Source organism: Filicampus tigris, chromosome 21 (assembly GCF_054856515.1).
Source record: "Filicampus tigris isolate MCC_2025a chromosome 21, RoL_Ftig_1.0, whole genome shotgun sequence".
Classification (NCBI taxonomy): domain Eukaryota; kingdom Metazoa; phylum Chordata; class Actinopteri; order Syngnathiformes; family Syngnathidae; genus Filicampus; species Filicampus tigris.
The window spans coordinates 4,219,549-4,234,807 of NC_141237.1; the positions used below are offsets into that span (position 1 = coordinate 4,219,549).

General features: G+C 45.0%; 1 protein-coding gene across 1 annotated transcript in view; it reads right to left on the reverse strand.

The window, feature by feature from the left end:
• The window catches only part of prex2 (phosphatidylinositol-3,4,5-trisphosphate-dependent Rac exchange factor 2), a 36,191-nt gene that overhangs the window by 1,592 nt on the left and 19,340 nt on the right, over positions 1 to 15,259 (reverse strand). The window contains exons 18-39 of the mRNA XM_086020140.1: positions 15,105 to 15,253; positions 14,762 to 14,847; positions 14,171 to 14,307; positions 13,353 to 13,470; positions 13,019 to 13,203; positions 12,431 to 12,592; positions 10,846 to 11,068; positions 10,524 to 10,731; positions 9,888 to 10,067; positions 9,604 to 9,698; positions 9,456 to 9,538; positions 9,042 to 9,132; positions 8,839 to 8,967; positions 8,321 to 8,362; positions 7,812 to 7,909; positions 7,557 to 7,700; positions 7,329 to 7,431; positions 7,036 to 7,179; positions 6,851 to 6,965; positions 4,007 to 4,073; positions 3,084 to 3,274; positions 605 to 707 (exon numbers count right to left, since the gene is read on the reverse strand). Coding sequence (XP_085876266.1) covers positions 605 to 707; positions 3,084 to 3,274; positions 4,007 to 4,073; positions 6,851 to 6,965; positions 7,036 to 7,179; positions 7,329 to 7,431; positions 7,557 to 7,700; positions 7,812 to 7,909; positions 8,321 to 8,362; positions 8,839 to 8,967; positions 9,042 to 9,132; positions 9,456 to 9,538; positions 9,604 to 9,698; positions 9,888 to 10,067; positions 10,524 to 10,731; positions 10,846 to 11,068; positions 12,431 to 12,592; positions 13,019 to 13,203; positions 13,353 to 13,470; positions 14,171 to 14,307; positions 14,762 to 14,847; positions 15,105 to 15,253 — 2,853 coding nt within the window. The remainder of the gene's footprint in view (positions 1 to 604; positions 708 to 3,083; positions 3,275 to 4,006; positions 4,074 to 6,850; positions 6,966 to 7,035; positions 7,180 to 7,328; positions 7,432 to 7,556; positions 7,701 to 7,811; positions 7,910 to 8,320; positions 8,363 to 8,838; positions 8,968 to 9,041; positions 9,133 to 9,455; positions 9,539 to 9,603; positions 9,699 to 9,887; positions 10,068 to 10,523; positions 10,732 to 10,845; positions 11,069 to 12,430; positions 12,593 to 13,018; positions 13,204 to 13,352; positions 13,471 to 14,170; positions 14,308 to 14,761; positions 14,848 to 15,104; positions 15,254 to 15,259) is intronic.

Consider the following 15,259-nt stretch of genomic DNA (forward strand, 5'->3'; position numbering starts at 1 on the left):
TCACAGCCGGCGGACAAAGATGGCCGCTAACGCCCCGAAAAGGACGGCGGGAGATAACGCAAGAAAATGCAAGCCGCCTCTTTAAAATATCTTTAGACTCCATTACGAGGTTACTGGAAGCTGTTTGTTGTTGTTGTTATCTTGTCACGACCGTCAATGATATGGGGACTCGTTGGCGACCTCTTGAGGCAGACAGTGGTGTTACAACCGAGCTGTCCACCTGCTAATCCATCGACCATCTACACACTGTTCCTACCTACCTTCTAGCTACTTACTCAGGGAGCAGAAGAAATCCGAGTTACACTGCCAACTAGTGGCCTGGTATGCACACTGAAAACAATTGTTGCTTCAAAACCTTGTCAATCTAAATGTTTTATCCACTTAATTTATTAACGAGCAAAATCAATATGTCGCATGGATACGAATGTGTTTGTCAAAGGATGGGGGGGACCCGTCTCCCTCCCTCAGCTCCCCGTGACCTTTCCATTTTCAACGCTCATGTCAGCAAAGCGCATTTGTTGTGTTTTGACAACGTCGGGCTGCGAGCGTGCCGAAACATTCGTCACGTTTGGCACATTTTGCCCAGCGTCAATATTGGCGTTACCTGTTTCCTCATGACGTCCGTGGCCTGCATGATGCAGCGAGGCGGCAGCCCGTGGTTGCGGGCTAAGAGGATGGCCTGCTCCAGCGTCACGCTCAGGGTGCAGCTGTGGCAAAAACACACACGGTCAGTCGGTACGTGGAACACGTGGTCAAAGAGGGCGGGCTGATATTTAAATGTCAAACTATAGGAAAATATAACGGGCTTTTTTTCCTAGGGAAAAAGGTCTAAAAATGCAATGTGTGAATTCAACTGAAATGCCAGTAAGATGCTGTTTGATTATAAAAAAAAATATGGGGAAGTGAAACAAAAAATGTTTTATCTAATAATGTGATGACTGTACGTTTTTTATAAAGTGCAATATTATGGAATGCAGGTTTTTGCACGCCATAATCTCTTGTCAGGATGTGTGGCTTAAAAGGTTTGGTGAAGCCTTCTTTAGAGTAAAAAAAAAAAAAAAAAAAAAAAAAGTGAATGAAAAATGAGCACACGACATATACAAAAGTCTGCAGCCGGGAATATTTTAGCCACCTTTTACACATTAATAACGTCAGGTGGTTTAATTTTTTTTTTTTTTAAAGTGGCTCTTTAAATATCTCAGAGCTGCAGCGGGATGAAGGAATAGCGCGAGGCATTCTCTCTACCTCTCGCTTTATAGGAGGTGATTTATGTGGGCCTGTTTCACGCTGTTCCAATCCACTTCACACCCCTGCAGAGTGAAAAGCCAGCCAGCAAAGAAACAAAACAATCAAAACAACAAAAGGATGCTAATAGAGGTCGTGAGAAAAAAACCCAACACAAATAAGTGGAGAATATAGCTAACGTGTTTATTGAGTCATTTCTATTACTGCTTTTATCCGATTGGAGACTGAGGGCAATACATAAACGGGATGCTGCGTCAGAGTGGAGACGACAGATTGCAGCCACTCTCATCACACATCTCTGCTCCATAGTCTCCACTTTGTTGCAACAACCCTTATTCATGTTTGCCCTCAGTCTCCTCTCGGATAAAAGAACTGAAGACGATTCATGTTTAGAAAAGACACAAATAAACATGTTAACTCTACTTCAAAGTCTCCACTTCCTTGCAAGCTATTTTATCTACTGCCCTTAGTCTCTTTTTGAATAAGAGACTAGAAATAGCAAAAATAAAAACAAGCGAGCTAAACACCATAGTGTCCATTTTGCTCCAGCGTCCAGTTCAGAGTTAAATGCTTGCACCCGTCTCTTATTTTCTGCGGCGTCACTTGCTGCCCTAAGTCTCCTCACGGTTAAAACAGGAAGTAAATGCAGGAGAGTTGGCCCTTTCAAGTAGGAGGAGCCCTTCTCGACAGGAAGGAGACCAATCAATCGGCTCCTTTCTCATCGACCGCTATATCCGGCCGTCGCTAATTTGTACCGAGCTGAGCCACCGTTCATCAATTGGGCGGAGGGACGAAAATATCCCGATAGTTTGTCACCTCCGCCCGCCTTTCATCTTCATCTTCATCTTCCTCCTCCTCCGCCGCCGCCGCCGCCACCCCGGTGACAGTTCCCATATCTTTTTGTCTCGCTCGCTCGCGCCCGCTCGCCGCAGGGCTTTCATGTGACTGATGATCAAGTCACGCCGAGCTGATCGCTAATGGAAACTTTCTGCCACTTTATTGACCCCACGCTGGTTTGTTTGCGTGCCAGCGCCGGCGGTTTGAATGCCCTGCGACCCAACAGGAGACAGTGAGGACCCTTGGCCTGAATACACGTGCAGCGCAAAAGCGAATCCCAAGATGGCTGTCTGAAAGGCTTTCTATCAGCTGCTCTTAAATCTGTAAATGTACCATTAAAATGGAGTCTAATATTTAATGTTGATTTTAGTAATTCTACCCATTTATCCTTGGAGAGACTGGGGGCAGCAAGAAACTGAGCCACTGCTGTATATTGTAGACCCTAACTAATGTATAGTAGTAGGTTTTCATTTTGTCATTTTGTCATTTCAACACGTTCATCCTCTTCTCTTATTCAAGAGGAGACTAAGGGCAGCGAGAAAACAGACTACTGCAGCCAAGCAGAGACTATGGAGTACAGCTACCATTTGTTGATATTTTTTATTATATGTTCATCATATAATAAATATAATATCATGTGTTATTCTTTGTCATTCTAGCCATTATCCTTGAGGAGACTGAGGGCAGCAGTTAACCTATGGAGCACGGCAACTGTGCTCTTATTTTTCATCCTCTTTTATTCAAATGTACAGCAAGAAAACTACTGTATCTGCTGCAGTAAAATGGAGACTGTGGAGTTAAGCCAAGCATGCCCGTGGGAACCAGCGGGCCCAATTATGTGGAACATCCTTGCTGCTAATTAAAGAACGGCATCAAAGTGAGAGGTAGACGTGGTGATAAAGCAGCAGGTCAAGGCAGTTCAAGGCAGCCGTCGCCGCATAAATGCTAAAAGGTGAGGGGGGGGGGGGTCGGGGGGTGTCTTGCGCAACGGGCGCGCTTACCGGTGCACGCCGTTGTTGCACATGACCACGTGGGCGGCCCCCAGTCGCGAGCACAGCTCCGAGGCCACCGTCAGCAGGCCCACCCCGGATGCGCCGCAGGCGGTGTACTGGCAGGCGGCCGTGCGGCGGCAGCGGATGAAGCTCTCCAGCAGACGGTAGAGCTCGTCCACCGCGTTCAGGGGACGCATCAGCTGCGGACAACAACACCTGGGAGTGAATTCAACTGGCTTCACAATAAGCAGCACTTTAGCGGAGCAAATATTATTTAAAAAACAAAAACATAAACAGGGGGTTTTAAGATGTTTAATGCCATTTCCATCTGCAGTTTAGTGCCAAACTAAACAATCCAAAAATAATTTAAAAGAACTTGACTTTTGGTATTCCCCCGCTAGCTTAATGCTAACCAAAACAGAAAAAAAAAATCATTGATGGGCTAGCAAATAGCATTCGTAGTTGCAGTGCTCGAAGCCTTTCAACAACAGACATTGCGTATATTGCAGATTACTGAATCCCTGAGACTCTTTACCTCTCATTATTCTGCCCCCCGGTGGCCAAGGCAGGCATACCAGAAGGAGCAGCACATGAATGAATTGGAGCATTAAATGATGATGCGCAAGTAGTTTAATTCTTTGTGTTCTTTGATTACATAATTACTTTAAGTTCTTTTAATTTACAATATTATAGAGTGCTACTTTCCTTATTAAAAATAGAATATTTTCTTTTTTGGGGGGTAGGGTGAAACAGATCAATGACAGAGTATTTTGGTTGTTGTTTTCTTATCTATTTTCAAAAATTCAGTCATTGGGCAGCGAACACTGCCAATTTTTTCCTTTTGTACCACATAAAGTCAGGCTCCTTTTTTTTTATTGCACTCTGACTAACTATAAAAACTCTTATGCTTGCCGGAGGTTTGAACTTCTTACCTTATCTATGAGTGCAGCTTTGGGTGCAGAACTGGGAGGCATGTTGGACTGATCCATGTAGAAAGCCCTGCAGGGGAGAGGAATGGTGGGCAGTGGGGGGCAACAATTTCCATATGGAGTTAACGAAGCGGAGCAACACACAAACAAAAGCGGTTCTTTGAAAATCTCTGTCATCAGCTTTCTTTTTTTTTTTTCAACGTTATGTCAAACCCCCCCCAGCGGGGGCAGCAGTGAGCCGGCAGCAACTTTGGGAAGCAACCTCAGCACTGTGGGACTCCATCGAATGTCCGTAATCCACTCGCGGGCTAAAAATAGCAACACTACACTATATTAAAGTTGGTGTAATATAATCATATGGGCTTTTACTTAAAGAGGGAGGCAGTAATAATGATATAAGATGTGGATTCACGCAGATTTAAAGGAGATGTGACAACAGGAAACACAGAGGGGATGACTGCAGAGTACCATGTGTCTATTAGGGGTGAGGCGTTTATTGTTTGCAGATCGTTATATGCACAAATCAGAGTTCTACATTTCTTCAATTATATTTTGTACCTTAAATAATTACTCAAGTGCAGCGGGCTGTTAATAACGGCAGTCTATTAGAGCAGAGATGCTTATTGGAGCAAATGTTTGCTAAGTTAGAATTGTTCGCTAATTCAACTGCAAAGAGTAGTAGGTGTCTATTGAGGTAAGGTATCTCATTTATTTGTTATGTGGTTTTAAAAATAATGTTTATTTTTCCACACAAATAGTCAATTGCAGCCGTCAATCAACCCGGCAATTAGGGAAAGTCATGTCTTCCCGAGGGCATTATTTGGGGAAATAGGGTATTAAAATTCAACATTTTTGAGGACGTGTGCATTCAAACACTATTATGTACAATAGCTGTAATAAGAGGCAGCACCTTAAGGCCAGAGTGCAGCTGCTGGCTAGCACCATATAAATCTGGTTCCCAAGCGGCCGGCGGGAGAAGCTGGCCAGGGGCGGGATAACGGCCCGTGTAATTGCTTCAAGACGGCCTCGCCGCTGCAAGCAAGAATGACGAGAACACGCCTTCGATCGGCGCGCTTAAATCAAGATGACGGCCGCGACAGCTGAACGCTCGGCGTGAGGGTTAACGGGCACGCTAACGTACATTAGCGACTTAATATAGGCGCTGTTCTCATCTGGGATACGTAGTTTGCACGCTAGCTCGTCGAGGTGGATTACAAACTAAATTTAGGATCACTACAGGGTCAGACAAATAGAGAAGTGGAGGCTTAGCAGTTGCAGTACACGTTGTGAGAGTAGTAGTATTGGAAAAGTAGCAGGAACAGTAATTGAAGTAAATGTAGTATATTACCGTTGTTCAACGTCGAAGTATTAAACGAAGTAGGAGTAGGATTGGTTATAGTAGAACATTTGCTCACATTAGCATTAGCGACATTAGCATGTTGAGCCTCTAAATATAGTCTGACATCAGAAAATTGGGATAGCTTTAATCCCAGCAGAGATAACGAAGGACGGCAGGATTTTCCCTTTCTCTTTGCACGACGCAAGTGGGCTCCGATGAACGTGACGGCCATGTTGAGCGGTTGCCCCCGTGCAATATGTAGCACCCTTCTTGACTCTCTGACACTCGTAGCGATCGATAGCAGCTGACGCAAGCGGGGAGAGAAATGTGGCCTGCTGAAAGCTGCTGTCGATACGACAAGTCTGCAGACACTCCTCTGGGCTAATTAAAAGATTTCCAGTCAGCCAACCTCAAAAAAAACAAAAACAAAAATTTTTGATGACTGTGATCAGAGTTGTTGGGCCGTGCTGCTCCTCCATTTTGTGGAGGCGCTCCAAACATAACATGACTGAGGTCACTGTGACATCGCCGTGCCACTCTTCAAACTGACAGCTGGGAATATTTCAGACTCTGAACAACTTCCCGTGAACAATACAAACAGTGAGTCAAGATGAAGAGCGCAACATTAGCCGCGGACTTGCTAGCCGCAATACAATACCGCGCAGTGCTGTTTAGCGCCGGTTTCATTTTGCTTTCTACTTCCTGTTTTGCCTCGACTTCCTATTGGCTTCAAAGCATATTCAAGTTACGTGAAGGCAACTTTTTTGTCACCAAAGAACTCTGATTTTGATCGTTTTCGACAAGTGCGGTGATTTGGGGAAGAGGCAAGATTAACCAGTGCCATTCAACGCGCATAAATTGATTCTTTCGAATGACAGGGACAACATTTAGCACAAATTAAAAGCCCTGTCTGGAAAGTAATCCCAATAAATCCATGTTTCGTCTCGCGCAAGATGCTGCGACTATAAATCCGGCGGATGCTTGACTGCACGGATGAAGTTACAGCTCTGCTATTAATTATCACACAATCGGCAGCAGATGTCGGCCATGTCGAAACGCAAGGCGCGCTTCAGACGCGGCTCACGGAGCGCGGCTGATTGTTTCTGTTTAAGGAGACCTGACGTATCGTTCTATCTTTGCGTTTCAAACTTGAGCATCATTGACGAGAGGTACGCTTGGAGTGTCTTTACATTAGCCACGCTGTATACAAAACACTGATATGCACTAGACTGTACATGTGAGCACAACTCATACATTATGGACATTACATGCAGACAACCTTGTTTTCGTTCTCGCACGCGAGCTGCCGCATGGGCTTTGCACTAAACTGTGCTGCTATAAAGACTGACATGGATTGTTTGAAAGCCTGATGCAATGAAAGCCATTTTTTTTGTCCTTTAATTATTTCTTTATTATTTTTTTTTTTATAGTTTTTAAAAATTTTATTTATTCATTTATTTTTTTATGCAAGCCATTTAGAGGGAGCGAGATACAAAATACGCATGTACCTTAGCCTCTTGTAGTACTGCTTGACTTTGTCCAGCGAGGCGGCGTTGATCTGAGCCTGGTACTCCTCCACAGACACATTGTCTCTGTAGTAGTAGCCCTCCATGCTCTCCAGCGCTAAACCGGGATGGAGTATTACAAATTAATATTTAAAAAAAAAAAAAAAAAAAAAAACTTCCTGGCATACCTTGCGTGAAGAGCACAGGGTAGATTTTGACGCCGCCGCCGCCTCTCAGCCGGGCAGGCAGCTGAGAGAAGTAAAAGCTCTCCAGCTGGAGGAAAACCTTCATGTGCTGCCTTGTGCCCTCCACGTGGTACCAAACGGGCATGTCTGCGGACAAGAGGACATCACCAACAAGAACAAATGGGCAAGCTGATTGGCTGTTGCACTCAGGACAAAACAGTTAAGAGATATTTAAGTCAGTGCTATAATAATGAAGAAAAAACATCATAAAAATAATTAGATGGGTGCATACGTACTGGCCACTCGGGGTTCCCCTTGAAAGTGCTGGAAGTAGAATGTGACTTTTTCCAGGTCCACCAGCGCCACCTGAGTGTCCTCCAGCATGGCCTGCTCGTCAGTCTGCAAAAAAATACAATAGCGCGTTTGTTCAAAATGGCCGCTTGCACTATAACTTACATTGCAAATTTGGAGCGCTTCAAAATATAGAGTAAAAGACTTTGAATATTAGTCAGTCGGCTTCTCACCAGGTTCGGAGAGAGAAGTGATTGGAAGTGGAAGAGCAGCCCCGCACTCGCAATCTGCTCCAGCCATCGTCTGCTGGCCTCCTGAACCTCCTGCAGGTCCTGGGGGTCCTGCTCCGACTCCGGCTCTTTGCCCGCGCAGTGGAACTGCACACATGCACAAAAATACACAATTAATACTCACTGTTATATATAATGAATAGACAGTAATCAGTGTATCCTTTTTTTCTTTTCTTCTTTGTTGATCAAGCAACTTACCTGATTGAGAACAGCCAGCAGGTGCTCGGAAAAGGCGCACACGGCCGCCACCAGCGACTGACAAAAGACCATATCTCGGCGTAACTGGATCTCAGAGTCTGGAGGGAAACCGTGACGTGTTGAATTGGACAAAAAGTAACGTTGAGAAAATGAGACGACGAGGTCCCGAAGTTTCTTCGGGAAGAAGAACTGCTAACACTTTTATGCAGGGCCATCCTAGCGTGGCCATTTGTGGTGCGTGGGGGTGATAAATGTAAATAAACATCCTGTTAGGGAGCGTCTGCGTTTTATAGCACCGTTTGTGCAAAGACTGATGCGGTTTTTAATGCCGCCAGTCGCTTTATGAGGACTTTTTAATTCACGTGGACTTTTTTAATGCGCCATTAAGTCAAATTGAATGTGCCTTTTGGACGCCAAGTTGTACATTCAGTCTCTTGCGAGTAAGTTTCTCTTTGCTTTTTGCTGTTTTGCTGCTAAAGTGTGTTAGTGTGTACGGCGAGTAGACCAACCTGTATACTGCAGCAGGACCAATAGCAGCCTAGTCTTCACCTCTGCAGACAAATAAAATAGCATTTTATCAACTGTAACCAAATATGAGCATAAACGCAGGTGGGAAGGGGTGCGCCAATTCTGTCGAGATGTTCCTGGAAGAGAAGGGATGCACTAGTGCTGTGATGAAGCGGAAATAGATGCAGTCTGGTGTAATAACTACATATTTAATTTTTTTTTTTTTTTTAGCATCTGAAATTTTATTTTTGTCCACAAAATACTATCAATAGCCAATTCCACCAATTCCGTTATGGTGTTGAAGGAGGTGCGTTCTGGTGTAATACCTACACATTTATAACATTTTTCCCCTCAAATGTGAGGGGGGTGCGGCAACAGAATTTGGAGTCCTTGGTGCGTTCTAATCTAAGAACTACCCATTTACAATATTTTCCTCTCAAGAGTAACTTTAAATGTGATTTCTTAAAAAAGTATTTCCCCAGGCGAGAGAGGGTGCACCACCTCGTTTTCGCGCACCCACCTTCCACAAATTTTGCGATGGTTTGCGTGAGCGCCTGGACGCTGCCGGGGAGGTTCCACGGATCCTGCTTGACGTGGAGACGCAACCTCTTGGCGTAGTCCATCTTGGGTTCCATGTCTTGCTGAAATTCTGACACACACAAAAGCAAAACTCGGTTACATGCAGCTAGCCACGTTAGCTTAACATTTCGGTGTTTTCCTGACCTTGGAAGCCTCTCCCCGGCGTGAAGCATTTGGTCTGCTCGAAGGCCCGCGCTACCACTGAACCTCGCAGCATGCTGCTGATGGAGTCCACCTGAGGAGATACAAGGGTTCAGGACAAAAAAAAAAAAAAAAAAAAACCAGTGGTTGTCGACCATAAAACATTTCTTATGCCTACACATATCTACATGCTTGAGCCGCAAAAATATATCCCCTTAAAGCCTCCGGTGGTTGGAATATAACCCACCGTATCATCGTGGGGCTTTTTCGAAGCTGCAACAACGAGGCACTCTAAAGTGGCCATGCCAGCCTGAAGCCACAATTCAGTGCTACATACTTTTCAGTCTTTGCACATCTTTTCAACAATCTTCTTCAACCATGCATAAAGTATTTATAAACAAATCTGCATCTTCTTACCTGGCTGAAAAGGTGCTCCAGGAAGCTGTGAAGTTTCTTCTGCTTTTCGTGAGACAGCCACACGCTGGACGCCATCTCGTCCCCTGTGATGCCACAAGCAACGTTTCATGTCCGTCACATTTATGAATCACGGTTTAGCAGCCTGTACCTGAGTCCATCTCATCGCTGTGGACGTAGGAGCTGCAGTGGCTGCTGCAGATGCTGGTGAAGGAGGCGATGGAGTTCCTGTTACTGTTACAGTCACTGTGATGGGGGGGGGGGACGGGGAGGACAAATGCAACATGTCACAGCATACAAATATGGGGCGATTAACTGTGTGCTACATGGGCTCCCTCTAGTTGTAGTGTGAAGGAATCGCTGAAATAAATGTTCAACCTGTGCATCAATTGACAGTGGCTTACAATAATACGATGCGGATGAAATGTTTCTCACCTGTATGAGTCCCTGTTGCTGATGGTGTCATGGCCCGAGTCTTCCTGCTCGTCCCCTGCCACGTTGAAACAGACTTTCTTCCCGTTGCGCTCGCCCTTGTCGCCGTCGCTCTCCGTCGATACGAAACTCTCCGGGCTCTTGGCCTCCGACGCCGGCGGGTATGTGATGGATGACAGCAGTCTGAGCAGGGGAATGGAATTGAAAAGCAGCGAGAATAGTCATAGGTGGCCATTTTATGTAGCATTAAAACATTTATCAATCAATAGGGGAGTGATTGCAGTGTTTAACAAAATACTATATTACGCTGTGCTGTCAATTAAGACCAATGTGAAGGTAAACCTAAATTCTAGTGAATGCACCTCCCCTTCCTTTGCTGCTTGCTCTGCATTAGGGTCAACTCGCACAAAGGCCCTCCACGGCTGAGTGGCATTCCGTCGTCATGGAGACAGCCCGAGAGCTCTGCGATCGGCTAATGGTTAATAACGATGTGAGAGGACCACTGAGGTGGAAGGTGGCTCCGTTTTGGAGCAAAGTTGTTTTTTTTTGTGCTTTGAAACCTTTCGTGCTGTTTATCTTCTCGATACGCAAGTGTTGTTTACGTTACGTCTTCAGTCATTCCAGCCAAGGCAAACTCACTCGTGAATATGTCCGCCGTGCGTCTCCATCTCCTTGACGACGGTGTCCAGCTTGTCAAGGAGCTTCTGGTAAGCGTCCAGGGTGAGCAGGTCGTCCTCTCGCAGCAGGAAGCGCAGGCCGTGGCCCTCCGTGCGGCCCAGGCTGTGCCCCGAGGGGGCCGCCATGGAGGTGATGGTGTGCTGGATGTGGACCATGGGGCTCAGCTTACCTGGAGGTGCAGCATTATGCACATTTTTCACATTTGTTCATGGAACTTATTTTCTTGTGCCGTTTCAGTCTTGATGCAACTGTTCCCTCACCACCCCACAAAACACTGCCTCACCCTGCCCAGCAGCGTAGCGTCCGCCTTTGTCCGGCGCGTTCTTCCGGTTGTCCAGCTGCACCCCGAAGGAGCTGCCTAAGGAGGTGGTGGTCTTGGGGTAGGACACCTCCATGGTGTTGACGTGACAGTTGGTGGGGCAGAAGTCGCTGCTGTGCAGGGGGGACACCTTGCCCTTGGCCTGCTTGAAGGTAGGCCAGGCCCTGTTCTTCAGCACTCGTGCAAACTGCAAATAATTTTTTTTTTTTTTTTAAAAACAGTAAATGCAGCATTTGCAGCACATCGCAGCTCGGCGGATGTAATCAATGAGCGTTAATAATTGAAAAATAGTTTTCGTCTTGGATGAGTCACTCTGATCAATGACAGACATGCCAGTATAATATTTATCGTTCTCACACAAAGATAAAACGCTCCAGACACCCACAGTCCACTTGAGTCACTTCAAGGAAATTGGAATGAAAACAATGGAATTAATTTGGTTTATGGCACTGTTGCTTCACTCGCACAAAGTGAACGCACATGCATGCTTTACCACAAAGGACTACAAAGGACACACTGAAAAGGATTTTTTTTTTAATGAAAAAAATAAATAAACAAATAAATAAATAATTATAAAATGGCATGTTTTTTTAAGGTTATGAGAATAAAGTCACATTTTTACAAGAATAGACTCAGTTTTTATTTGCTTTTTTATGAAATTGTAATTTTACAAGAATAAACCCATAACATGATGAGAAAAAAAAAACAGAAAAATGTGTAATACGATGCTAAAATGATGGCAAATAATCACTTTATTCCTTTGTTGGATCGTGATCTGATGTAACCAAAACAAAGATAAATTCGTTATTTTAAATTAGTAAAATTTTACTTACCTGACTTTTTGGGTGAATTATCAAATTTTTCATTTTGCATTTTAAAAAGTCTTCCAACTGTATTCTCTCAATATTCACAATGAATAAGAATGGAGTATTCGAAATTCATTCTAGTCATTTACAACTTCAACACTGAAAATGCATTTTTTTTTTGCAATAGCACGACTTTGTTTTACGCAACGATAACTTTCCGTAAGGCGCTTTGGTGGTGCGATACGGATCAGTGATGTGATCCAGATGGACAACGTGAGGACCACAAAGTGGAGGGGACTATTCCAGGCCTTCCCTTGTGTCATTTCCTTCCCTACTCCCTCTAATGACATTCCTTGCCCGCTCCCCAAGCCCCCCCCCCCCCCTTTCCTTTCTCTTGAGAAGGAATGTGACATCTTACATAAAAGAGGCCTGCTTGTGGCTGTGCTATTTATAAAATGACTGGTAATTAATACAAGATCAGCTTTAAGTCTGCATGAGTCCTTTTTTATGCCTAGACATACAGGCGGAAACAAATGGCTACATAACGTTATACGGACAAAAATAGATATTTGTTTTACTTAATACATCTAACATTTTTGTATTTTTGCTCTCATATGTTTGTATTATTTTGTTTGATATTTGTCATGTAATAGTTCTGCATTCCCCCTTGATATTTTTGCATTTTTCATCCTAGAACCGGAAAGGGAACTTTTCTTGACTGCTCAATGCATAACTGTATTCACCTTTCTGTAGTTGGTGATGCGCCGGTTCATGTGCTCCACCCTCTCGGCGTACATGGCGTCGAAGCGCACCTGCAGCTCTTCCGGGAAGATATCACAGCCAGCTGTCAACCTACCGCACGTCTGCACCAGCGTGTCGTCGTTGTGCGCCAGAGCTTCCAGGATCTACACAGACGGATGTTGAAGGGCGTTTGTGGCTTATAAACTGAAAGACAATCTGCTCTGAATGTCTCCAAAAGTTTTTATTTTTACTTTTTGGAGGGATGTGTGCAGGGAGAATGGTGCACCAACTGTGTTTGGATGTTGAAGAGGGTGTATTTCTTCAAAAGTTTAGGAAAGGTTTCTCTAAATTTAAAAATTCAAATTTGCGTGGAGAAAGGGGGTGCACTAACCCTGACAGGATATTGAAGGAGGTGTGTATATATATATTTTTTAACAAATACTGCACCATATCGACTTTGTTTTGACATGTTTTTTTAGAGAAGAGGTGGTGCGCCAACTCAGATGTGACCTTAAAAGGGGATGTGTGGCTTGAACGTTTTTTTGTTGTTGTTGTTTTAATGGGTGCGCCATGCTAAATGAACAGAATACCTTGGCAGTGAGGCTGAAGAAGCCTTTGGGCTCCAGCATCTTCTCCATGACGTGACACTTGATGCCGGCCGTGCTGTCGTAGTCGTACACCACGCCGTACTCCAGGTGCACGTTGTCCACCGTGAGGCTCACGTGGTCCTTCTTGCCGTCGATGATGGCGATGGTGTTAAACTTGTCCATCACCTCTGACACACAGCCAACACATACGGTATTAATGAAGTGAGCGACCTCCGCTACCAGAAGTGATGCGCCTTTGTCTTTCAGAATAAAAGCATGAAACAGGAAGTGCTATGTTAACTGTGCCAATGTTGCTAACTTGATCGTGTGCGATCACCTTCAACTTTGCACTCAAAGCCGTCGGCGTTGTCCTCCGGGGTGGCCTTGTGGTTGCTCCCCTGGTCGTCCTCGTGGGCGCTCTCACTGTTGTTGTACACCCACTTGATTGTATCTTGCTGCATAGGCCAGGGAGAGAAACTTCCATTCATTTCTAAAGACCAATTGTGTTTGTTCTCACTTGTATTGCATTGTTTCCATTTCCAATTTATTCTATAATTTTTTTTATTGTATTCATTTTTACCAATTTTCTGCATCTCCATGCGTGTTATTCCCAGCATGCGAAAGCAAAGACATCTTCGCATGAGTGTGCAGACAAAACTTTTGGCATTTGGTTTTCGACCGCGGCGACCAATCTCATCACGCCACTCTGGTGGTGCGTCTGTCTCGTCTGCCCACACCCAAAACCCCAAAGTGGTTTTCTGGCCAACTCTGACATGCTTTGCTCTGTGCCCGCTGCTCTGCGGCCTCGTAGTGCACGACTATAAGCCAAACGCACTCAAACAGGGCGGTCCCCAGATGTCTTGACTTAAAATCCGCCATATGTAGATGCTTCAATAATCCCAATGACAACAAGATGGACTAAAATTATAGATAACACGAATGTCTGTTTTAAAACATTTCTGTAGCTTTTGTAATGTCACGTGTTGACAGTGTTGTGTTGTTATGGTAATGACAAGAAGCCATCGTATTATGTTGCGTCATCAAGTAACGTTATATGTTGTCGGGTTGTTGTGATATGGTGCGTCGAGTTGCTGCTGCCGTGATTTCAACAAAAGGGTGGCGTCGGCCGTGCCATTCGGCCATTTTGATGGTTACCTGCGAGGGTCGCCTGTACTTGCGGCACGCCGTCACGTGAGCGATGACGCTGGCGTGGCTCTCCTTGCTCACGTTGATGCCGTTCACCTTGATGATGCACTGGCCCGGGTGCAACCCGGCCATGGCCGCCACCGTGCCTGGTGGGGGAGGGCGGAGAGGAGGAGGGGACGGTCAACGGGTGCAGTAGGAAACTAACTAAGTGTTCCACATCCTGAATGCAACATGACGATGAGAGAGGATGGAGAGGAGGGAAGTTGTTTATCTTGGGGGATGTGATTCACAACACAAGCACACAGAGTTGAAGGCTGACCGATGTGCACCGTTGTATCACGCCGTAGTGTTATGTTGTGTTGCGAGATGTCATGTAATACCAGGTAGTGTAAAAAAAAAAAAAAAAAAAATGACCAAGAAAATATTGTTGTCATGTTATATTGGACACCATATCACGTACTAACCTTGATAGCAAGGCGGCAGCCTTCCTAACATGCTGCGTTAGGTTAGAGGAGCACAACGTTGCAGATTAAACAACGCACGACACAACAGCTGCTTTTCAACTGTGCCGCGACATCACACGACCATGCGTCCTTTTACCTCTTCCGACGGCGTGAACCACCGAGGGGCCGAAACCACGGATCTGAAAGCCCAAACCATCCGCCGAATCGGGAATCTTCACGGTCCTGGAATTAGAAACAATTGTCATGGAAGATGTCATATTTGATATCGTATAACGGGTTTTAGCACCTTCAATAATTAATTGAAAAGTGGCTCTTATTTGTTTGTCTTTATTCTCATAGTTTATATTCTCAGTGACGCAATAAGCTGTATGTTCTTTTTTTGGGGGAGCAGATAAAGAATATATTTTTTGTTAGCATTAAGCTAAGCAAAGTCTGTCTTTAAGGCAGTTCTGTTTGTTTGCTACAAAAATGAGACATACTCTCGAGGCTTGGTGCTGACCAGGACCCGGAGCGGCCCTTTGCTGTGGAAACACTGCCTGAGGAGAACCTCCACCTCTGAGAAAGGCCTGAGGAATACCAGGTCTCCATTGATGGCGAATAGCTTCTTCCCCACCTCCAGGCCGGCCATCTTGGA